The sequence below is a fragment of the Callionymus lyra genome, chromosome 4 (assembly GCF_982586985.1).
Source record: "Callionymus lyra chromosome 4, fCalLyr1.hap1.1, whole genome shotgun sequence".
Classification (NCBI taxonomy): domain Eukaryota; kingdom Metazoa; phylum Chordata; class Actinopteri; order Syngnathiformes; family Callionymidae; genus Callionymus; species Callionymus lyra.
Genome location: NC_141821.1, coordinates 22,693,253 through 22,717,810, shown reverse-complemented (window position 1 = coordinate 22,717,810; position 24,558 = coordinate 22,693,253). Strand labels below are relative to the sequence as shown.

The following is a 24,558-nucleotide window of genomic DNA, read 5'->3' as shown; positions in this document are numbered from 1 at the left end:
TTTATAGGTTGTGCTTGTTTGTTTCTCAGTTTTAACATGTTTTATCAAGAGTGAAATTACCTTATCACATCTATTAAGACTATTTTTAACCACAAAAACTATTGAAATACTATATTATTAAATAAATGGTTAATGTGAAACCCCAAATCTTCTGACTTACTCAAATGTTTCAAATATTAAAGTATTTCTCCCCAAGATGCAGTTAATCTTTCATCATGATGATGTTTTGAAGTTGTTTCTTCCTCTGAAATCTCGGCAAACAAGAGGTTACGAAAGTGAAGTCAGTTATGACGTAATAATGGTCTTCACTCCTCCTTCAGTCAGCTGTAGTCGCACCCAACTTCATTTATACAATGAGTCCCTTGGAGGTGTAGACTTCCTGGACTGATGACAAACCTATGCTGAACAAATCACAGCGGAGTGGGTGTGGTTATAATAAACAAGATTTAATCTTCAGAAAATGTAAGGCTAAATTAGGCCCATTATTCTAATGTAAACATTTCTGTGAAAAAGAGTTTTGTACAAACGCGTACTGATGAGTACAATAGAGGTCCAAGATCTATTTAAGACACACTTAAATCAACACGTTAGTTGAACTTTAACTGATAATTGACAGCCTTTGTAAATTTATGTTCAACTGTTTTCTATGGTTTTCCTGCATGTATTTATGTTTTATCAATGCTTTTAATACTCAATGGCACGTTACCATTCAACAGGGTTTAAAACAAACATCAAAAATGGATTTTTTTTTTAATTGATTACAATCTTCTTCTTCATCATCAACATGAGGCTGCCATCTGGCCACAGCCTGGGGGTCTCAACCGGCTCCTTTCTTACTGTTGAGTTTGTGTCTGAGAGTGGGAGTGCACAGTAGGGACCATCCAGTAGTGAAGCAGTAATGAAGCTTCATGAACCATCCAGGTGTTCATTCTGGATGCAATGATGGATAGATGGATAGATTGATGAGCCGTGTTGGATGGATAGGATTGTACACAGTAGTCAATTAGGGTTTTGTAGAGTCGGTTGTGGACGTCAGGACAGGAAAGCGTAGCTAAGATGTTTTGTTAACAGAGTTGTTTCTTCCTTAACCACCATCCATCACCAATGTGACCAAAAACCATTTGATCCTTTTAGAGGCAATCAAACATGTTGAAGATGTTCTGAGCAGGATGTGAACCGAGCCCTCACATCATTACGATAATCTGGATATGAGTTGAAATGATGGTTGCAATAGTCCGACCATAAAAAAAATTACTTTAATTTGTTCAAATTCCCATTATCTTCCACTTCTCCGAAGTCTGGTAGTGAGTGTTGAAGCTTCGTTGAGCTGTGTCGGTAATGGACGCCCCTCTTCTGTCTGTTAGTCACATGATGCACACAAGATAATTGTTGATCTGGAGCTACCTGCGACTTTGTAGGTAGAATTTTGAAATAAAAAAAAACATGCTGGAGACCTGTTCAGGGTGTCCCCTCCCTCTCACCCTCAGTAGCTGGGATAGGCTCCACCCCGTGTTGACCAGTGAAATACATGATCGAAAATAATAAAATTATGATATGATAAGAGCTCCTAAAGTACTAAACAATGTTGCAGATGTTTGGGGTACCTGTGTTAAATACATGAGATAATTTAAAATATACAATTATTGTCAACATGATTATTATATTAAGTGTATGTTATTATGTCATCATTACTTTTAATTGTTTTAAATTTTCTATTCATTTACGTCCTAATGATTGTATTAAGTATGAGTAATAATAGGATCATATTTTAAAGATATTAAGTATTATTGAGCTAATTACTTTGAATCTTTTTGTTTATTTATTGTCATGACAATTATAGACTGATAATTATATTAAATGTATTAAGTCATAATGAGATCATTGTTTTTTAATGTTTTAAATGTATATGGATGTTCATCATGGTTATTGTATTAAGTGTACTTATTAATAAAGCAAATTAATTTTTAATTGTGTGTGTTTGTGTGTGTGTGTGTGTGTGCATGCATGTGTGTGTGTATAGAACGTAACTGACTCGATAATAAAGGGCGGGTCTCTCCGTGAGCACTGGTGGCAGCTGCTGCCATGGCAACCATATTATGCACCCTACCACTCCTCCCTTGTGCTTTCTTCTCCCCCTCCTCTGCTCCTCCACTCCCTTTCCTCGCTCCTCATTAGTCACAGTACCACAGAGAAAAAAGGGTCTGCCTCGCCTCATCCGAGCAGGTTTTGGGGCGAAGATGAGTGAAGACAAAAACACCTACAGACTGGACCCCAATGATCACCTCAATGTTCTGGGACCCCGGAGAAAAAGACCCAAAAAGGTAAATAAGTGCTTTGTTTACAAAAAAAAAAAATGAAAAAAGGGGGGATTCCTTCCTGTGCTCTCCCCCACCCTACTTTACAATTCTACCATCTTGTTGTGACTGTCAGCGAGCGCTGATGGTGATAGTACGGGGCTCCTGCACATGCTAGGGTGGGTCTGGACTCTTTGTGTGCCGTCACTGAGCAGTGTTGTTGTGTGGCTTTTGTGATTCTTCTTCAGCTCTTTTTCATTCTATTGATGCCCGATGAAGCAGCACATCCATCCACATGGATCTCTTTAAGCATTTTTATTTCTCTGTCTACGAGGTCTCAGGGGGGGGAGGAGTTTAGAGGGGAGGGTGTGAATGAATACACCTGCCATTGTGTTTTTATTATCCTGCATGTTTTATGGAGATAATGCTGTTTTTTATTAGACCTGCGACTACATTCTGACCCGTTAATAGAAGGGCCGCCATTATTGTTGTGTGTGTGATGGAAATCCAGACACGTCTGAGGCTAGTGTAGAGAATGTTACACCATCATCATAGTACAGTACTTGTATGTAGGTCAGTATTATTTAGCGATAAAGTAGTTTTTCATTGACAAACTTATTCCTACCATGGCTGTCTTTTAATTGAAAATGGAAGAACTACAAGGCTTTACCTACTGTCTCTCTAGATCAGGGGTCAGCAACCTGTTTCGTGTAAAGATCCATTCAGGACTGTTGCTCTTCAAATTAAAACCACAATATCTGTTTATACTTCTTATTGTACCTTAAAATCTACCATTCAAAAACAAAATAACACCAGATTAATTGAAAAACTATTGGAATTCATTGTATTGTTTAATCTCTAATAAATGTTGCTTCCTGTGAAGGTTTGACTCTTTAATCTCTAGAAAGGAAAAATAAATAAAATCTGGTTATATTCAAATGTTGACATGGAAAGCTAACTGTACTCTAACAATCTCTCTGGAGCCACACCTTCTCTAGAGGAAACTATTCCAAGGATATTGCCTGTTCATCATTATAATGGCAGGAGATCAATACAATCCATTAATGAGATCCAGTCACCGTGCTTGAATGAAATTGGGTCAGATTTGACTGCTGGTGTGGCTCGTTGAAGGAGGTGGGAGGCAGACATGATGTTTACGTGGGAGTTTACATCGTGTGGAGTCACTTTAAAGCAGAGACATGTCGTGATCCAGCGCTGTAGATGATAGCTAACAACTAATGGATCTCTAGAAATTGTTCCACACGTGTCTACTTTTAAGTCAGATCAATCTTTTCCATATTTATTTCACATTTTTTATTATAAATCTGGTTTAGTAATCATGGACTTATTTATCATTTATCATCATATTGTGAAAATGCATTCATCAAAATCCTGCCATGAGAACTTTAGCCAAATGTGAACAGTGATAATGGATCAAAGTTTATCTCGTTCAAAAGTCTAAAATATGAAGCGTCTGTATGTCCATCCATTTCAATATAAAACTGTAGTTATTCATGGACAGAAGGGAAAGGGTTTTCAGTATTTAGTCATTCACTTTGTGCATTTAAAGTTCTTATTTACTGGATATCTCCCATTTTTTCCATTTTTATTCCACTACTAAAGGTATCCCATTAATATTCCCTTTAACTAACCGGTACATTCTAAATTGTATGTAACCATTGCTTGGTTATAACAAATATTTTCTTTATTAAATCAAGCATTGGAAAATGTACAAAATGGAACAGTTTTTCTGCATTAGACAGAGAGACACAGAGATGCTGGTACAGTTTTACGATAATTGAGTTCATCCTGACCACATCCAGCAGCTTGAGAGGGTGATCGGCTGTAAACTACCATCCCTTCTTGACCTGCATGTCTCCAGGACCCCGGAGACATGCAGGTCGGATCACCGCCGGGTCACTGGTCACAGGCTCTTCTCACCTCTGTCATCAGGCAGGAGACTGTGTTCCATCAGGACCAGAACCTTTCGCCAACAACAATTCCTTCTTCCCCTCTGCAATCAGAGGACTTTCACACTTATGTGGGCAAATAGTCTTAAACTATTTATTTTCATCTCAACCCTATTGTGTGTTGTTGTTTATTATCTGTGCTCGTCACAGCTTGTGCAAAACAAACCATGATTGTGTACATGGGTGTCGATAAGAGAGCATGTTACCAGGAAACGCTGGCCCATTTATGGTACATTTTGTAACTGTTTCTTTTCATCTGCTGCCCTATGTCTTGGAAATTGAGTGAAGAGAGAACCTATCAACTGTGAGTTGCTCAGAACGTGTAGGAGGCTGCTCGACCTGCAGAATTCTTGCCACATCTTCTGTCAGAATGATCTACAACTGCAACCTTCACACATCACACTGAGTTGAATCTACTGCACTCTAGACCTCGACTGTTGATGCAACAAGCCTGCTGAGTCCACTAGATGGCGCTCCCTGCTCTACAATATATTGATTTGAACGTTTACTCTATTGGAAAATCCCATTTTTTTTCAATTGAGGGCGCCTCCCACTGAAAACACACTTTATCAGCCCATTACTACTAGCCTCAGCTACTGTGGTGATCTATGATGGTGATGGTTATAGTCAGGCTAAAGATGAAGGTTATCAGACATTGTCAGATTATCAGTTTGACTCGTATGGACAGGCAAAGGAGTGTGAATCTGTCTAAAATTCTGAAGTGGGAATCCCTGGAACAGACTTTGTCTGCCTGAAAGAGATTCTAAACCACCATTCGACAACTCAAGATGGGAAGAAATTCCAGGTCAAAACTGTGTGTATTATAATGGAGATGTGAGAGTGGGACATTAATGGAAGGTGAAAGTAAGTAAGTAATTTTTATTTATATAGCGCTTTTCCAGACCAGGGTCACAAAGCGCTTAAACAATATTCAATAATGTATATACCTTAAAGGGCAAGATAAAACTGATAACACAATAACAATAATAATAATAATAGTGATATTGTGAGTACCTTGTCAATAACAGTGAGGCAGAGTTTGAGTACCTAGAGTTGGTTTTGAGTCAAGACTGGGCCTGAAGTTTCTGATGGAATGAAAAATACTTAGTGGTCATGCTAAAGACCGGTCATTGCTAAAGCAATTATGCTTCAATGACTGGAGATGTGAAGAGGTGAGCAGTCCACTGGCATGCAGTGTTTCTCTTTCTTTGTAAAGAGAGTATAATGGAGGATGGACAGTGTTTTCCAACTAGAGACGAATCATACTCTTTAGCCTCCATGGTGGCAGTACAATACACCAGCTCTTCAGCCAGCACTTGTTTTTGTGATCTCTGAGAAGGCATTAGACCACGCTTTGTCACGGGTGATATGATTTAAGTCCCCAGGGATTAACATAGGAGTCTTCAGAATGCAGAGTTTGTGGTTCAACAATAACACTGTGGTGGATTTCACTTGCAGCTATAACATTAGCAAACATTGGCATTGCAGGTAAATGTGATTCCCATCAAATTATTTGACGACTTGAGATGTTGATGTTGACATGTCGAGGATTAGGCCAACGTTTCACATCTTCCTTTCAGTAGTTGGTTCTCTTCGATGTAGATATTGTGTTCGCCCTCTTAAGGCTGATTATATTGAAATGTGTATCAGATAATGTCATGCGAAACTCTAGTCTTTATAGTGGTACACACTGATTCTAGCACAGAGACACTTCTATTTTTGACCAGATAATCCCCCTTAAGAATCTGCACACATAGGTGTACTTGCCTCTGTCTGTGGGTCAGCGGCAGAGTGCTAATACCTTCAGCAAATTACAAACCAATCCACTCAAGACACGCGTTCCACCTTTCCTCCGGATCACACGCTTTTGGTCTCCACTGAAGATATTACCATCCAAACGGATTTGGATATATTTCATCCACAGGAATACACCGAAGGTTTCACCCATGAGTGCTAGCAAGGGGGTTGGATCAGTCATCCAGGTAAGATCAGAAGTGATCGGGATGGTTGGACGAGAATCTTCTTGTCATTATATGTGATACAATTTATATTACTTACTATTATGTTCTTATAATTGAATCAAGGAAAGATATTGGATGTATATATAAAATGGTTCAAGATTGTTACCAACCTCTGTATTCTCCTCACACAAGCTGGTGAAGCTGGTCTAGATTTATTTTAAAAGTCATTATTTGCCAATAGATACTTCATCTATCTTGAAATTAAATCTCAGTAAACAACCCTTTTAGTGCAGAATTAATAAATTGATTATCTGCCAACGAATTACATAATATATTTAAGTAAGTAAGTGTTTATATACTTATATTTCTTGTTTTATGCATGAAATGTTGACAAGAGGATCCGGAGATGATAGTCGATGCAGGAGACGGCAACAGTTGTTGAGTTTTGTTTTGCTGGTGAAGAACTAACATCAAATAAATTGCATGTGAAAAAGGAAAACAATTTCTGAAGGCGATACAGCAGTAATGTTGCTGTTGTTAGCTTAGCATTATTAGCATTGCTGTTTTTGTTCATTTGATCATCTAACATGCAGGTATTTGTTAAAATAATGTAATACCGAGTAACATTAGATGGTTAGTTGAGTAATAACTGAATATTTTCAAAATCATCTCGAAGATATTCAGATCAGAATCAGAAAAACAATGACACAAACCTAAAAGGTATACATCCTGAATTTCCTTCCATCTCGACAACATGACTAGAATTTAGGGATATTTTGGTAAGAAAGAGGGATTGAAAAATAATAAATATCTTAGAAATAAGGATTGTTAATTGAAACTATCAATTGACTGTTATAGTTGGGGTTTTTTTTTCAGTTTATTATGTAATAATGAATTGGGATTTTTTTTTAATTTTCATTGTTTCCTTGCTTTTTAAATTATGTTTAAACAGTTTTTTGTATTTAATTGTACTCATAATATGTTGACAAAGCTGGTTGCAGTACTAACAGTGACCAAAGGGAGGAGTTGTGGCATTTAAAAAAACAAAAAAAGGGTGAGGTTGTGAGGATGCACTGCGCTGCTGGTGTTTATATTTTGAAGGTGGAATGAATAAAGCAAATAATATAAATTCAGATTTTCTTAACTTCTTAAAACTAAACAAAACATTGTATCATGCTGGTGTAATGACTGTTGTAGACAACTGTAAAATACCTCATCACAACCCCACTCCCCCCCCTTAAAACAACCCACCTCCTGTCCATCTTCCTATTATGGTATGGTCCAAGTTAGTGGCTTAAAACAATAGCATGCTTCTACAGCCCCCCCGTTTACAACGGCATCAGAGAGGTGACGCGAGCTGGTGATGCTTACATAAGGGAGCAACAGAGGAGGAGGCAGGGCTTCAATCCTGCATCACATCTCTCTCTGAAATTCAATTGGTGCCCCTGCCTGGTGGCACACACTAGTTCACCCCTCCGTTTCTATTCTTGCCTCAAATGCAGCTCTCAAAAGGATGCTCTGAGCACACATGGATACTCCCTGCACCTGCTCCCATCACTGACCGGATACACAGTAGTTGATCTGTGGGATTTTTTGGTCGTCAATGAAGTGAGCTGAGCCCAATTCTTTTTCTTTTTTTTTAAATAACTTCCACTAAGAGAGCAGCTATGGCACACGCTGCTGCCCACATTAAGAAAGCCAGGTTAGAGATGGATCACCCTCCTGACCTTAAGGCTCTGGAAAAAGCGAAGGAGAGGAAAAGGCGGTCCAGGGAACGAGCTGAACGCAGGCAGAAGGTAACTTCTATAGAAAAGAATAACATACCAAGCTGCACCCCCTCATTTGATCCAATCCCTAATCATGCCAGCTCTACATCATTCCATCATTAAATGATGTTTAATCTTCATGCAATGGTCCTTCACGCGCTGCAGTCCAAAATAACATTCTGTTCTGCAGTCACTGAAGTCACAGTTAAAAAGATCATTAGTCGATTCTACTTCTCGGTTTGTGATCCACAAATACGCTTTTTTTTATCTCTTAAATGGCATCAACAATGATGTTTGTTTTAGTCTCCAGTTAATGAATAAACATGTTGTGTCTGATGCTTAACATAATCCATTTTATTCAAGTTCTAAACTCTTACTACGCACAAATATCCTGTCAAGGATTGTTCCTGGTGCTTTTTTGATTGTTTGTCACAGTCAATCACCACCGATCCTCGAGATAGTTCAGTGTAAACTGTGTCATACTACACACATACGACATGCATATGAGCGTGTGCAAACCAAGGTGTGGACAAAACGGTGTCTAAGGATCGAAGAACCTGCGGGGAAATGGTTTTCTGGCTGCAGATTCAATATCAGGAGGAGAGCACGCAGGTAGATTACATCGTGAGCAGGAGGAGGCATCTGAGTTGGTGCCAGGAGAGATTCAAGGACATCTTATTGAAATCATTTGATTCTGAGGCCAGTATTTAAGAGCAAAAACGAGTGACAATGAAAGTGTGTTGCCAGGCAGCATAAGCCAGTGATCTGTAGGATGAGGTTAGTGACTGATGAGAGTGAAGTCATAGACTAGATTCAGGCGGAGAGACGTTAACACCGGCTCAGGGTGGTCGGGAGGAGCTAATGTGTTGAAGGAAAGTGCAAAGATGGTGTCGGGGTTATCGCCAAGAAGGGCGAGAACCAGGTGTAACGATGAGTTCCTGGAGAGGAGAAAGAAGGAGGCAAAGAAAATGTGGGATTAGCAATGAGATGAGGAGAGTAGACTGTCGGGAGTGCTGAAGAGACGTTGTTTCAGGATAGCAAGATACACCAGGTGAAGAGGTGAAGGTATGAGCTAATAATGAAGATAAAGAGGTGAGACACTAACGATGAAGAGTAAAAGAAGTAATAAAAACTGATTAATTATCCCATCTACAGTGATCAATGTAGGTGAAGAGGAAAGTGCAGACAGGGTGCAAGGTTGATAGTGAAAGTTAATCTTTACCATCAATAATTAATTGATGTTTCCCTAGAACACTACTCTTGTTATGTATATATTTTAAATACATTTAACTAAAAGAAAAGGGTAACGGAGTTCTTTCAGATACTGATGTCAACAGATGGGAAAAAAAAGATAAGGAGTTTCGGATACAAAAGAAGGATATAAATATTTTATCGTCGTATGATAAGTTATATAAATATTTAAATTTAATTAAATTTCTTTAAGTTTAATTTCAAAAGTTGAAGAAAATTATCTTTTGTATTTTTGAGTTAGATACCCCCCAAATTTAGTTTTTATGTATCTATTTAATATACATTTGACGTCAAGAACATGGTAGGATAGATCTGTTACTGTTTCCTTCAACTAAGAAACATCTCTAAACTTGAAAATGATGTCACAACACTATTTGTAGTTTATAATCCATGCAATTGTGTCTTCTCGTTTAGACTATTACAACAGTTTGTTTTTATGTCCAAACAAGAAGGAGCTGTCTCGCCTGCAGTTAATACAAAATTCTGCAGCTAGAATTCTGACCTGCTCTAGTAGAAGAACTCACATTTCTCCGATCCTTAAAACTCTTCACTGGCTTCCAGTTTCCTTCAGGATCAACTTTAAGATTCTGGTTCTTACTTTCAGAGCTACTCATGGTCAGACCTTCCATCAGTGACCTGATCCAGCCTTACACCCCAGCTCGGGCTCTGAGGTCTGTGGATCAGAATCTACTGATGGTTCCTGAACACGCTTCTGGACCAGAGGAGAGAAATCCTTCCAGACTGTTGCTCCTAATTTATTGGTGCTTTTTCTTAATTTTCTTGGGGCTACTGTATTGCTTTAGGTTTTTCAAGCACTTACTTACTGACGTATGTTCAGTCATGTAATAACATGTATATAGAAGTGGGCAGTGATAGGTAAACTTTAAATTTGAATTGAATATTTTTTTTGATAGTTATTGTTTGTCTTTAGTGTGTAAGTCAAAATTCGTAGATATATATATATACATGTTTTATGTTTGTGAAAGTAATGCCAAGAAGTTGGGACTTTAAAATTGTGTCTGATTTCTTACCTCACAAAGAGCATCCCATATATATACATATATTCATAATACCCAACAAAACCCCAATTTATTTTTAATGTATTTCCGTTTCCACATGACTCACAGTAGCGATGAGTAAGGGAGTTCATCCATTTTTAAAAAGCAAGGAGAGAAAATCAATCTTTTACATCCCCATTGGTCTCAAGCAGAGTCTGTGTTTAACCAGTCACAATGAAAGATGCTAAACGGAGACAACTGAGAGAAACGTACGTTTTTATTGCACATAATTAAATTTATATGAATTGTTTTAGTGGAGGAAACTTACTATACAGATCCACTGTAATATTAAATTAATTTAAAGCCTCTGAAACCGGCATAATATGAAACATTTAAGAGGCGAGTGCTAAGTATGTTTAGGTTAAAATAACTTCAGGTTAAAGATTGTTTTGATTTGTATCCACAGAACAGATCTGACTGAGTGAAGATGGTTTCTTCCCTCCACACATCCCCCACCACACCCATCCCCAGTATTACATTATTTAGCTGCTCCGCTGGCAAACTCACTCCCTGTTTGTACGTCTAATCTCAGGCACAGCTGGATGCTCAGATTTAGCGGGATATGTGACGTGATGTTAATCCCCGCCTTGCAACCCCCTACCATTCTCTCTTTGAACCAGGAACTCTTTTAGACACTTGGTCCTCGTACTGAACACACGCAGGTGTCCAGGTGTTTGTACCATGATCTCAAATATAGTTGCTGCGCAGATAGTGTGTTTCAGATTATAAACTTTAGAGTTAAATTCTTCTTAAAAAAATGTCCAAAATGAGGAACACCTGCACAGTGACTGAGCCCTTTAAAAAAGCAACGTAAACATCTAGCCCAGGCCTCATAATGGAGAACTGGGATTGGTGAAATCCTGGATTAGAGCAAGCTTAATCTGGTTGGTGCAGCACTATAGGACAGGCCAGGGAGAAGAGAGCAGTACCATCGCCATGGCAACCAAAATCAGGGATTCCACCGCAAAGCTAAATGCTGTCGGTTTCTAGACAAGGCCTGACCACAAATATATATTCATGTTTTACTTAAAACCTACTTTTTTATTTCAGCAACTATATAAATTTACCATGAATCATCATTTAATCTGATAAAATCAATTAAACAGAAACACTTTTTTTAATATAAACAACCATTCTTTAAGAAAACAATATTTTTGAAAACGGCAAACATAAATAAAATAGGAAATGTGTGGAGTATTTAATAGATACAAGTCTCTGTGAGCTGAATCGGGGGTGGACAATATGGTTATTCTTGTCTTGTTATGATGTAACTTCAGTGTGTTTTTTTACTGTGGTGCACCTGTCGAGGTTTTCTGACTCGCTCCTTCTTCTCTACATATACACATCTTCTGCAAGAATATACTTCATCTCAATCGATAATAACGATCCCAGTCTACTGTAGGTTTGTATCTGGATTTTTCCTTCTAACACCTTCCAGAATAGGCTTTAAAAGGGAAAAGGAAACCGTTAAGATGATGGTTAAAACTAAATCAATGTTGTCTGTTGACAAAGCATTTATTTAAAATGACGGCGATAAACAATGTGGCCCAGGGAGTGATCTGCTCTCCCCATGATGGCACACTGTTCATAAGATTATGTAATAAATAAACAACTCTCGAGGCTTTACTCTCATGAATTCCACCGGCTGTTTACACTCTTTGTAAAGGCGGAAACACAGAAGACGAATTCTTTCAGTTAACTCCTTGAACATTTATTTGACATCGTGAAGAAAATTATTTTCTTTTTACTTTTGGGGATAATTTGAATTTGAAAACGAAGATTGATTTTTTTATGATGCCAACTTGGTTTATTATGGTCGATATAAATGGAAAAGTACTGCATAATAAATAATAAAATGAGGAACAACTAGGAACGATTTTTTTAATTATTTAAATTTATGTGGCAACAAGCATTAAAGTTAATATATGTCGGGTCTAAAATATTGTTTCTGGCTCCCCCGTGTGTCACAGCAGTGAAACTGCCATGATGTAGCACTCACAAAATGAGAAAAAAAAATGATTGTGTTCATTTCTGTTATTATCTTCACTAAATAAATAATAAATTCAGAAAGTCTCTCAGTACTTCATGTTAACTCCCAGGGTCGAAGTGACCCAAAGACCTGAAAACAAATGTATTTAAGGTATCCCTTGTGTTGTCTCTGGGTCAAGGTGTACATATGCAGTGGTGGAAGTCGTTCGCAACAGAAGGAATACCACAAACACATTTGTTTTCAGGACTCCGGGTCACCTTGACCCTGTGGCCACACAAGGGTTAAATACTGGCTCTGACCCACAGCTGTAAAGCAGCTTGTTGGTCAGTCGTCTAGACAGAATTAAGTAGTGAAGAGCATCGTTAAAATAACAACTGAGAGTTTTATTTTATCAGTCATGACTGTTCAAAATTAAAGGTATAATTGTGATTATGGAAAACTACTACATATTGTTGCTTGAGGACAACTTGTGTCAAAACATGGATTCTGCCCACTGATGATGGATCAGGAAGGTCATGTTGTTTGTCTGTTGAGGTCGATCCTTGAACGAGAAGCAGTGCTGGACATCAGATGATTGCTTAAGATGTTACTGTTGTCACCATGAAAACATTTTCCCAGAAGCCTCTACTGACCTTTCTAAAGGTGAAACGTTCTCACCCTAGTAACTATCATATATTTTTTCTCCCGATCTTCTCAGCTTGACTTCATCTACTGTGATTTTGACTGGGTTTCTCTGGTTAGTTTTTTGCTCTCCTGCTTTGCCACAAGATTTATGAAGTTGTGTAAGTGGAGTAAAAGAGCTTTAAGTAAAGTAGATATGTTTATGTCAACTAAATACAGTGAGTGTTTTTTTTTTGGAGTCCACATTACTTGTTGTTCTTCTATTTACTAGTGAATTATGTAGTTATTCTATTGTGATTTGGCCTTCTGTTTCTGTCTGCTTCCTACGCTTGACTTCCTTGTCTGTTAACTCTTATGACAGCATTAGTTTTTCTTCAGAACCAGACCTGTTGTGTTTAAACCGTCACTCATTTTAAAGGGCACGAGTGGTCGTAATGAAACCAGCAGTAGATTAAACGTGCATGATGTGCAGCAGAATCAATATCGTGAAGCTTTGGGCTACAGTTTGACACAGCACTGCAGTAACACAATTCCGTGCTGCTACAAAGTTCAAATGAATCAATCTAACACAACAGGTTTTTTGGTGAATAAATTGAAGCGTAGTAATAACTGTAATATCAAAACACCTTCAGTTCTTTGCCATACATGCCTCACTTCCTAACAAGTTTAGAAATCACCATTGGGAAGACAACTCTCCACCCAGTCGCCCAGCCCCAGAAGTACCAAAGTTTGGTTCTTCTGGTCTTTGCGTCTGTTGTTGTTCATATAAGCGAACATGGTAAAGTCCAGTGGCATGTACCATCTCGCTCGGGTCATCTGGGCTCAGGAGGGGTTGAACCTCTTGCTACTTAATGGCTGGGCTTTACAAATATTGCACGAATGATGTTTATTGCAAAATACACACTGTAATTATTATGTATTTAATGAATTGTCTCTCGGTATGGAAAGGAGAATATTATTTTGCTAGTTTATTCAACACTCTTCACCTCTTCAACTATTCTGCAATTCCTTGCAATTCTTTTGTCATCCAGTGAATTAGTTCATCATCATCAGATATGAGTGGCTATGAAAGTGCTACTACAGTGTTAGCAGGTAGAAGTCGGACTGTTCGGTGGACAAGAGAGCTTTTTAAACATGGGTTAGCCTCCTTGTGTTTTCCTGACTATGGTTTAGAAAGAGTCTGATTAGATTTGCAGCACAGCCTGCATTTTAAATAAACCTTAGTTATTCAGGTTGGTTTATTCTTTTTTAGCCAAAATGGCACCTGAAGTTTTCACTCCTAGAGAGATGCATTTGGCAGCAGGGATGATTGTCCCTCTGGTTCTCACTGATGGTGTCAGACAGTCCTACGTCTACTCCGTTGCATGACATACCAGGCATTACTTTCATTAGCACACTCTAGAACCTCTCACCTCTCCAGCTGCAGAGATCTTATTATTAGGAGGGAACCCCTTATTCACCCTTGACACTCTGACAGTCATGGATTCATGATACTACTGGTTTATTTAACAAAATTCTTAAAGAGCAACTAGTGTGAAAACCCAACTCTCCTGACTCACTCTCATGTTTCAAATGTTGTATTCTTCTAGCGGACAAGAGGTTATAAGAGTGAAGTCCATTATGACATAATAATGGCTTCGCCTCCTCCTCCAGCATCAACGAACGAGCTTCTTGTTTCTTTATACACGAGTTCCTTGGAGGTGGAGACTTTCTGGATTGATGGTGCTGCATGACAAACCTTGATGTTTGACTAAACACAGCAGAGTGGGTGTGGTTATGGTAATAGTTATGGCTTAAGAATATTTTCTCATGTAAATATTTACCGTATTTTCCGGACTATAAGTCGCTCCGGAGTACAAGTCGCACCAGCTTAAAATGCATAATAAAGAAGGAAAAAACATATATAAGTCGCATTTTTGGGGGAAATTTATTTGATTAAATCCAACACCAAGAACAGACATGTCATCTTGAAAGGCAATTTAAAATAAAAATAGGCAACAACAGGCTGAATAATTGTACGGTATGCTTACGTTACATGACACAACTGAGAACTTGCCTGGTATGTTAACATAACATATTAAGAATTATTCAGATAACTATAGCATAAATAACATGCTAAGAAGTTTACCAAACCATCCGTGTAACTCCAAATAACTCAAATCAAATGAAATCTTCATCCTCGGTGTCACTTTCAAACAACTCCGCTAACTCCGGAGGTAGAAGATGCGGCGCTTCCTCTTCTACGTCGAAATTATCAACACAGGCCTAGAGCGCCCTCTTGCGGTTTAGTGTGAAAATAACAGGTGAAATGATATACCGGTAATAATGTGTTAATAATTTCACGCATAAGTTGCTCCAGAGTATAAGTCGAACCCCCGGCCAAACTATTAAAAAAACTGCGACTTATAGTCCGGAAAATACGGTAGATAAAGAAAGTTTTGACACATACTGATGAGTACAATAGAGGTCCAAGATCTATTTAAGACACACTTGAATCAACACATTAGTTGAACTTTAAACGGCCTGAAGGCAAGAAAGCGCAGATCAAATTACTTTGCACAAATTCCTCAAGAACTTTGAACACAATCCAGTCAGACACCGTTATTTATTAAGAATATTCAATGCACTTGTTTTCCTCTTGGACTTATTCACTTTTTAACTGTTGGTTTTTTGCTGTATAAAGTGAGGGAAAGTGGTTTACAGGTTTCCAATCTAGCATTGTTTGGCGAATGCTAAAGCTAATGTCACTAAAGGTTTAACTCCCCCTTAATTATAATCGTCAGGTTTGCAGGAGGAGGGGGAAGGGCTCAAAGTAGATTAGCAAAGTGATTAAAGTGCCCTTCTGCCGCCTGCCGAGAATTCTGAGGGTCTATTTCTGAATATATCAATGCGGGTAATTCAGCCACGTGTGAAGTATGTGACTTGGACCGGGACCTAAGAGTTGTAGGGGTTCCAGTCCCATCCTGGCAACAAGGTCTTGCAGGATTTATATGGAAAGGAACATATGCCAGCACAACCTATTCAATGGGGGTAAGTTGAAATGAACAGGAAGACATAACAATTTGTTATACAAGCTTTATAGAAGATGTCATGACGAACTACAAAGTATTATTATTTAGTTGTGCACAATTATTCAAGTTAGATGGGAACACTGTCTTGTAAATACATCTTTACTGTATTTAGTTTCTTATAAACATCTTTTCAGAACGTAATGATTTGTAATTACATTGTAATTACAAGAAGGCATACCTTCTTTACTTAAAATTCTTAACATCCACTACATATACTAGTATGTAAATGTGATAATGACTTGATAATTAACCAACAAAACTGCTCCTATAAAGCCCTATGAACACACTTTAATGTCTTATGATTGTGCTCATAATGTAGTGTACATAAGAAAAACAACAACAGAGGTTTGAGTTTTAACTACCAGCTGACCTCAACATGACAACAAGCTTGTCCAAACACCTTTCATTGATGCAATGATCATGACACACCATCAGTGAAGAGCGTGAGCTGCTTAGCAGAGGTCTGCACTTTCTTGTTGCTTTTCTAACTTGAAGAGAGACGTCACAATTTCCTCGAATATGGTCAGAGAAATATTCACATTATTATAATAATCACAGGTGCTTTGTGCAAATCCTTTGATGTAAATAAGACAAAAAATAAGGAAAAATGTAAAATTCGGCTTTATTGTGCTTTAACTATAATGAGATAGATTATAGAGGTGGACACACCCCAGCCGCAGAGAGGAGAAAGAAATGAAGACGAGTTTAAAAGTTCACTTACTGAGGAAGGACCTTGAGAAAAAATTATCTTCACGAGGTTATTGCCCACTGACAGTTAAAGTGTGATCGACCTGACACCACGTCTACATGTGAAATGTTGCACTAAAAGCAAATGACAGGCCAACATTACATGTCCTACCTCATGCTGCAGAAGGACAGCGATGATCTAACACATGCCGGCTTCTCCGTGGTTCTTCCTGCTGATTGTACATGAGAAGCTGAGACGTAACCTCTATGTTCCTCAGAATTATGGCACGCTATAAAACATGTCAAGCATGTTGATGGAATGATCATCCGGGTTGTATCTGAGATAAACACATTCGACTTACTAACTTACAAACTTTAAGTACTTGTTGTGTAGGGTAAAAAACAACATTTTGTGTTGCAAAAAGCTGATAATCTAGATGATCATTCTGACACTGGACTCTCTTCTAACGGGAAAGAACTGCACAATATGAACAAAATGTGAGATGACACTGTTCACTATCGTAATGACAATATGATTTAATGACTTAAATTTGCATGCAGTTCCTTTCACTCTGATACTTTTACGTTTATTTTTGCTTTAAAGGATTCCCTGATTATTTCAAACACCTAATAGCGAATAATAACTGTAATAACACACAATTAAATCAGAAAAATGTAAATACAATTCCCCTGCTATAGACCAGAAACGATAACAACAACTTAAATAATCGATATTAATAAATCAATGTAACGTGACTGTTACAGTTTCCAACTTGTACATATTGGAATGATTAGAGTGTAAGAAAAGCAAGAAGAAAATATATGTTTACCGCTGGGGCGAGCTTCCTTTTTTCTTTCTCTATTATTTACTTTTATTGAGTGTTGTTTGCCATGAACACCTTTTGTCTGTTGCAGTTATGTTTTTATTCCTGATGTGTTTAATATGGGTTTATGGGTGAAATATTAGGTCAATTTATCTCTTGCTTTATTTCAGAATATGCCAAACCCTAGTAGGTCAGACTTTTAGTCAGAGGTTTCATTCCTGTCTAGAACTACTTCCTGCCTTTTAAAGCACACCTTGGTAGACTAGAGCAAGTCATCATTTTGTGTCTTGAGGCTTGAAACACATTGGTGTTCTCTGTCTTTGATAGGAACCCCACTGATCAGTTTGGTCAATAATCCGAAACGGAGCTCAATGATTGGCCAAAAGAAGACTTGGATGCAGAAATAAACATAGAGATAAAGATAAAACGAATGGATTAAATTGGATATTTTCAGTCGTCACATGTTTCTCCTGATGCTTTAGCAGTTACACATGGTTTGTCTCTTGTTGAAGTAAATATTTATTGCAGAGTGAAATCTCATGGGCTACACTTTTTGACTTCACAATAACTTTAGACACCCCAGCATATTCACCTTTTTAGTTGCCATTTGAGAGGCAGCGGAAAGTCATCTGAACCTAAGATTGTGGTGTGAACACACCTTTAAGTTTCCTCTTTTCCTTCTGATTTGAACTCTCAATAATAAACTAGTTAATGTTGAATTGTTCCTCTGGTTTTCTTTCAGTCGGACAGTAACACCAGTTTCCTGCGGGCAGCAAGAGCTGGGAACATTGAGAAGGTTGTGGAATTCTTGAAAGGAGGAGTGGACATATGCACTTGTAACCAGGTAAGAAATTCTACTTGGCTACTTTTAAATGTATGATTGTTTGAAAAAAAAGGGGTTCTTCCTAATATGATGGGGTTAGTCAGTGCGAAAATTAAAATGTGTTTTTCCTTCTGTGTGCACACTCGACGGAAACACTATACTCATCCTCCATTATTTTTCCATCAATATTGCTGCCTTCTAATGTCATTAACGAAATGTGTTTTTGAAAATGAGTTCCAGCCTTGAGACTTATTAATAACAAGCCACAAACAAACAACAAATGAGCCAAATTGTCACCAACTCTTTAGTAAGGAAATTTTACATACAAACGCCTCTTAACAGTTCTTGATGTTTTAACCTGAATAATAAATATGAATATAAATAAACCAAGTTGTTCATGTCATTTGCAGGAACACATTTACATGTCATTGTTTTTTTTTGAAGAGTAATTCTTGACAAACTCTGGTTAATCAAATCAAAACCTGCTGTATTTAAAAATTATTTTTCATATGTTCGCTGTGTCATCGCACTTTTCTTTTTTTTTTCTTATATTTTACATTTGAATTTATTAGTTTGTTCATGCTGCAAGAGTGTGTCGGCAAATATCAAAATTCATAGTCCAGAGTAGAAAAAATATACGTCCTAGCAGCCTAAAATAAAAACAAGTTTGTTGACACCACAAGTAGCAATGAGAGAGTCATTCTTTATATCATTATGCAAATCTTAAACCTCACCCACCATTTCGATATAAAATGTTTGAAAATACTCTTCACGATTATTATACAGCGAACCGGCTACATGCTAGCTTAAATTAGCATGTAGCTTGATGTGCGTTACTTTTGTTTTTTTGTTTAATTCATTTTCAGGAACAAACATGCTTTGCTAATTACAGACTTATTCCGTGTAATTATCTGTCCCTGTTATTTTTGGCGGAAAGCTTCTGTATATATGGCGAAATTCCAATTTCTGGTTTCTCAGTGCATTATCTTTTGCTGTCATAATGAAAGTATTACATACAAAATATGGTCTCATTTTAATTGGTTAGACTTTTAGTAAGTTGTGTAACTTTATTTTAATTAAAATTCTCCACTCAGCTAAAGAGGAAAAAGGAAAAATATTTACTTCTGTGGAAGATTTGGGTGATGATGAAGAGATTTCGTGGTCTCACATCTCAACCCATCTGGAAATGTTTCATCATTGATTTAAAAAGCAGTGAACACAACACATATGTTTCTAAATAGAAATATAAAGATATGACAGTAATGTGAATTTACATTTGTCAAACGTATCATCAATAAAACATACATCTTTGTTTTTAGATTAATATGAATTTAGAGATACGTTTAATCAAGTAAATATATCTATTTATCCATCTGTATGTCTGTCTGTCAAACCTAACACATGCCAAACATGCTGTAGATGCAACTTCTGTTTGACTTTCAACACGTCAGACAGAATAATATTCACGGTAATGTCTCTGAATTAACACGTCCACTGTGTCAGTAACTATTCCTACCGGCACCAGATTTTGTGGAAGTCGCTTGATTTTGAGCTATTTTTAGATGAATCATTAAAACAGTGGGTTGATGCCGAAGACTAAAATAGCTTGAGATTCTAAGTTCACTGTATTTGACGGATCAACTTACACTGCAGCAGTTCTTTAACCATGTTTTTTTCTTTATCTTTTGCTTTTTCAATGATCAATTCCTTCCACTCTGTGTCCAGAATGGACTGAATGCCTTACACCTGGCGGCCAAAGAGGGTCACATAAACCTCGTCCAGGAGCTTCTGGACAGAGGGGCTCTAGTGGACTCTGCAACTAAGGTCAGTACAAGAAGTCGTCCAGGGCTACATGAGTTCAACCTCGTCAAAGAGAAGCTTAAACAAAGAAGGATATTTTTCATTGTTCACACACCTACACACTTTTACACAAGTTTCTCAACAACTATACGACAAAAATGAGCGTTGACAAAAGTAATATCAGGTTATCGGCCGAATGTAAGTCAGTTGGGATGCGAGTTGGAAAATGTTGCAATGTCCTGTTCAGGTTTGAAAAAGGTGAAAAAAAGACAGAGGCTAATGCTATTAATTCATTGTTAATCCATCTTACTACTCTTATCCTTACTCTTCCTTATACTCTTATACCTTCCTTATACTTTATACTTTCTTATACTTATACCTTCCTTATACTCTTATCCTTGTCCTTACATCACTGATCTGATCCAGCCTTACACCCCAGCTCGGGGTCTGAGGTCTGTGGATCAGAATCTACTTATGGTTCCACGCACACGGCTCAGGACCAGAGGAGATAAATCTTTTCAGGCTGTTGCTCCTAAGCTTTGGAACGATCTTCCTCTCTCTTTGCGCTTGATGGATCTACTGACTCCTTTAAGAAACATCTTAAGACGTTTCTATTTGTTCAGGCTTTTCCTTGAATTTCTCGAACTCCTGTGTTGTTCTCAGTATTATCTTGATCTTTAAAGTATGTACTTTTTTGAGTATTGTTTTGATTGTTTAAGCGCTTTGTGACCCTGGTCTCGAAAAGCGCTATATAAATAAATATTACTTACTTACTTACTTACTTATCTATTGCATGATATGAACTTTGAGTTTGAGTAAAAATATGCATCTAAGGAGCAAATATTAGTTTTCCCAGCAGTTTCTCAGTAGTTTTCTCTTAGAGATCAGGTGAAGAACTCAGTCATTCAGACTGAAAGTTGAACCTCAAAGAAACTTCTCCACATGGAGCGAGTGGCCCAGGAACCACCTCCATGTATCTCCTTGGTACTGAACACAAAGACATACAACCATTCACACACTCATATCTACAGACAATTTCCCCATTTCCAAAGTTTCCAATCAACCTCTGTATGTTTTTGGACTGAGGGAGGAAACCGGAGTGCCCGGAGTTAACCCACGCAACACATGGATTGTGCTAACAACTGTACCATGGATGTGCCCTCACTCCATGACAAATTAAATTCACTGGTCTCAGGAGACCAACATTTAACTTCTTGGATGAATTAAATTACACTTAAAAACAGTCAACCATGGATCAGTTTCTGCCTTGAAATTCCTTTTGACTTAAATGAACCCTTTTCTACTATAACTGTAATTCTGCAGTTTGTCTTCTATTTTTGATTATTTGTAGTTTTTTAAGAGAAAGGATGCATTGAAAAAGGCATTGCCACATTACTAGACTTATCGTTGCTCCCATTTAAATCTCCCCCTCTAACCACTCTGCTAAGATGACGATTGGTTGACATCTGGATGTTATCCAATAAGAATCATCTGTTTGGACCTTTACCAAGATTCCCCTCTTGATTCTAAGGTTTTTTTCTCATTTTGAATACAAACATTTTTTTTCAATTCATCCTTTCACCACTCAGAAAGGAAACACAGCACTTCACATCTCGTCTCTGGCTGGTCAGTGCGAAGTGGCGAAGACTCTGGTCAAGCGAGGTGCCGACATCAACGCTCAGTCACAGGTAGGTGTCAGTGAAGAGTCATTCTGAGAAAAGTATGTCTCACAACATCTGCTTCCCTTTCTCTTCAGAATGGATTCACGCCGCTGTACATGGCAGCTCAAGAGAACCACATCGACGTGGTGCGATACCTGCTGGAAAGTGGAGGCAACCAGAGCACGGCTACTGAGGTGACTTTACTTACTTCTCACACCTGCTAGAGTGAAAGGCTGGAAGCATAATCCTCACTTTCCAACTGGATTTCATCACTGGAGACCAATACTAGCTTTGATATAGCACTGATAATAGCAGGATAGCATTAGCATCTAACATCGAAAATGTGTTTTGGAGAAAATTAAACGTTTTAATTACAGCACTTAAATATTGAATAATTTAATCCAATCAAATTTACAATGAAAAGTTGAATTATTATTAATTTTTTTTAATACTTTTATTAACCATTGTGTTATCTCAGGGTCAAGGTGACCCAGATGTCTGAAAATAAACGTGTTTGAGTTATTCCTTGTGTTGCCTTTTGGTTAAACAATTTATATATATTAAAATGTTAAATTAAGTTTTTTGTATAGTAAAATTAAAGAAATGGTATATTTTTTAAATACATTAAGTTTTTGAGTTTTATATTCTTATTCAAATTAATAAAAAACAAACATTCATAATCTATTTTTCTTTAATTGTGGCCTTTTACATTCAATATAAAAATATTTGTATTATATGAACATAATGATTTGCTAGAGGTTTGATCAAGTAATATGATACTCTTTTGATATTGTCAGGTTTAAACATTTGAAATGGTAAACCATTGAATGTCCTGATGACACTGAAATACATATACTTGTTTAAAAAATGTAAACTGAGATATCAAACTTCCCACAGTTTCAAACACATGTTATATTATATTATCTCAGGGTCAAAAGGTCATTCATCTTGACCCAAAAGTAACACAAAGGATAAAACATTTATTTTCGGGCCCTAGGGTCACCTTGATCCTGATATTACACACGGTTTAAAAAGGTATAGGCTATTAATTATTATAGGCTATTAACTCTTCTTCTTGTTCTTCTTCTTCTCTCCAGGATGGCTTCACTCCTTTGGCAATTGCCCTCCAGCAGGGTCACAACCAGGTGGTTTCCATCTTACTGGAGAACGACACTAAAGGGAAAGTCCGACTGCCTGCTCTGCACATTGCCGCCCGCAAAGACGACACCAAATCTGCTGCACTGCTCCTTCAAAATGACCACAATGCTGACATTCAGTCCAAGGTAAGAGGAAGCCACTGTGTCGGGAGGTAGATCGATGTGGACTCAAATGTCCCTGGAATTCCTCTTTTCCTCCCAATTCTTACCAGTAAGAAGAAAAATACACTGAACAGTCCTACTATATATTACAACCTGACAACAGCAGACCATAATCAGTTTGCTCTGATCTGGATCACATGGTGAATCATGTGATATTTTTTTTAACTTGTGTTATTGTGACAGCGAGAGCTTTTCAAAGGCTCAAATATATTTGTTTTCTCTCGTCGCACGTACAGCTGCTCGTGCCAGCTAACCTCCCGTGTCACGCTACATAGAAATCAAGCAAGTATTTAACTTATCTTTCCCTACACCATTTCTTCTGCTTCAGATGATGGTTAATAGGACTACGGAGGTATACACTGATTTCAATCTCTATCACTCCATCCTGCTTGCCTGTTTCTCAATACGCATATGCATGAGGAATTCAACATTGATTACCTTTGTGATGATTTAAACGACGTTTGTGTGTTTTCTTCCACCGTGCTTCATCCTGTCTATGTTTATAAATGTTTTGTTACTCATTATTATTATTATTATTATTATTATTATTATTATTTTAAGACACTTTGAGTGTGAATTGTTTTTTGACTGTGAACGCTCATCAGTGTTTCATTTGGGAACTAAAGTTCCTGACAATGGCAAGCATAGGATGCTTGGATCAACATAAATGATAACAAATATGAATCAGAATGATATATATATATATATATTTATTTTTTCTATTTTATTTAATTTTTTATGGATGTTAGTGGATAGTTCAGGAAATGGATTGTGCTAGAATTGCTTTTCTTTTCTTTTTTTTTCTTTTTTGAAGTTGGAAGCTGCATTCTAAGCCAAATCTTATAAATCTATACATTAAATTGTATACTTGTTTTTTTATTAAATATAGAGTAAATATGAAGAGTAATGCTGAGTGGGATATGAATACTTTAGATATTAGAAACAAATGTGGTTGTTGTAAGTGAGAATCTCAACAAAACAAATAGCTTTTTATCACTAAAAACAAATGATCTTGAAGTACCTTTATCATGTCTATTTTAAGAAAACGTAAGAAATAATGATAACAATAAAATGATAATAGAAAATTAAATAATATTTTGCAGTAAATTGTGATTAAAAAATGTCTAAGAATATAATACAATTTAAATATATAATTATCTGTGAATAAGCAAAATTTGTTTATATCACGTTGTGAACAAACCTCTGAGTTATATATATCCTTTTAATTCATTTATCTGTATAAAATACAAAACTCAAGTATTAATCTAATATTTTATTTATTACTGCTTTCAGTCATTTGTTTTGCTTTTAAATAAGACAATAATGTACTGACAGAAGTATAGCAAGGACAAGGCGTTGACTAGGTGGGTGTGGATTTCCACTGCTGAATAATTGGTTAACTTTATGTGATTTACCTCTTGTTTGCTCTCACATGTTCAGACAGTAGTACATAAAAAAAACA

At 37.2% G+C, this 24,558-nt stretch overlaps 1 protein-coding gene across 2 annotated transcripts in view; it reads left to right on the top strand.

Annotated features, from left to right (window-relative positions):
- Positions 1 to 2,029: 2,029 nt before the first annotated feature.
- The window catches only part of LOC148082120 (uncharacterized), a 45,428-nt gene continuing 22,899 nt past the window's right edge, over positions 2,030 to 24,558 (top strand). Inside the window, exons 1-7 of one of the 2 annotated variants that reach the window (XM_087789246.1) lie at positions 2,030 to 2,321; positions 18,236 to 18,337; positions 20,042 to 20,140; positions 21,706 to 21,804; positions 21,873 to 21,971; positions 22,875 to 23,060; positions 23,425 to 23,448. In XM_087789246.1, coding sequence (XP_087645372.1) covers positions 2,097 to 2,321; positions 18,236 to 18,337; positions 20,042 to 20,140; positions 21,706 to 21,804; positions 21,873 to 21,971; positions 22,875 to 23,060; positions 23,425 to 23,448 — 834 coding nt within the window. In that variant the 5' untranslated portion in view covers positions 2,030 to 2,096. Of the gene's footprint in view, positions 2,322 to 7,761; positions 8,022 to 18,235; positions 18,338 to 20,041; positions 20,141 to 21,705; positions 21,805 to 21,872; positions 21,972 to 22,874; positions 23,061 to 23,424; positions 23,449 to 24,558 lie in introns of those variants that run through there. The other variant, XM_087789247.1, reaches the window with a different exon arrangement.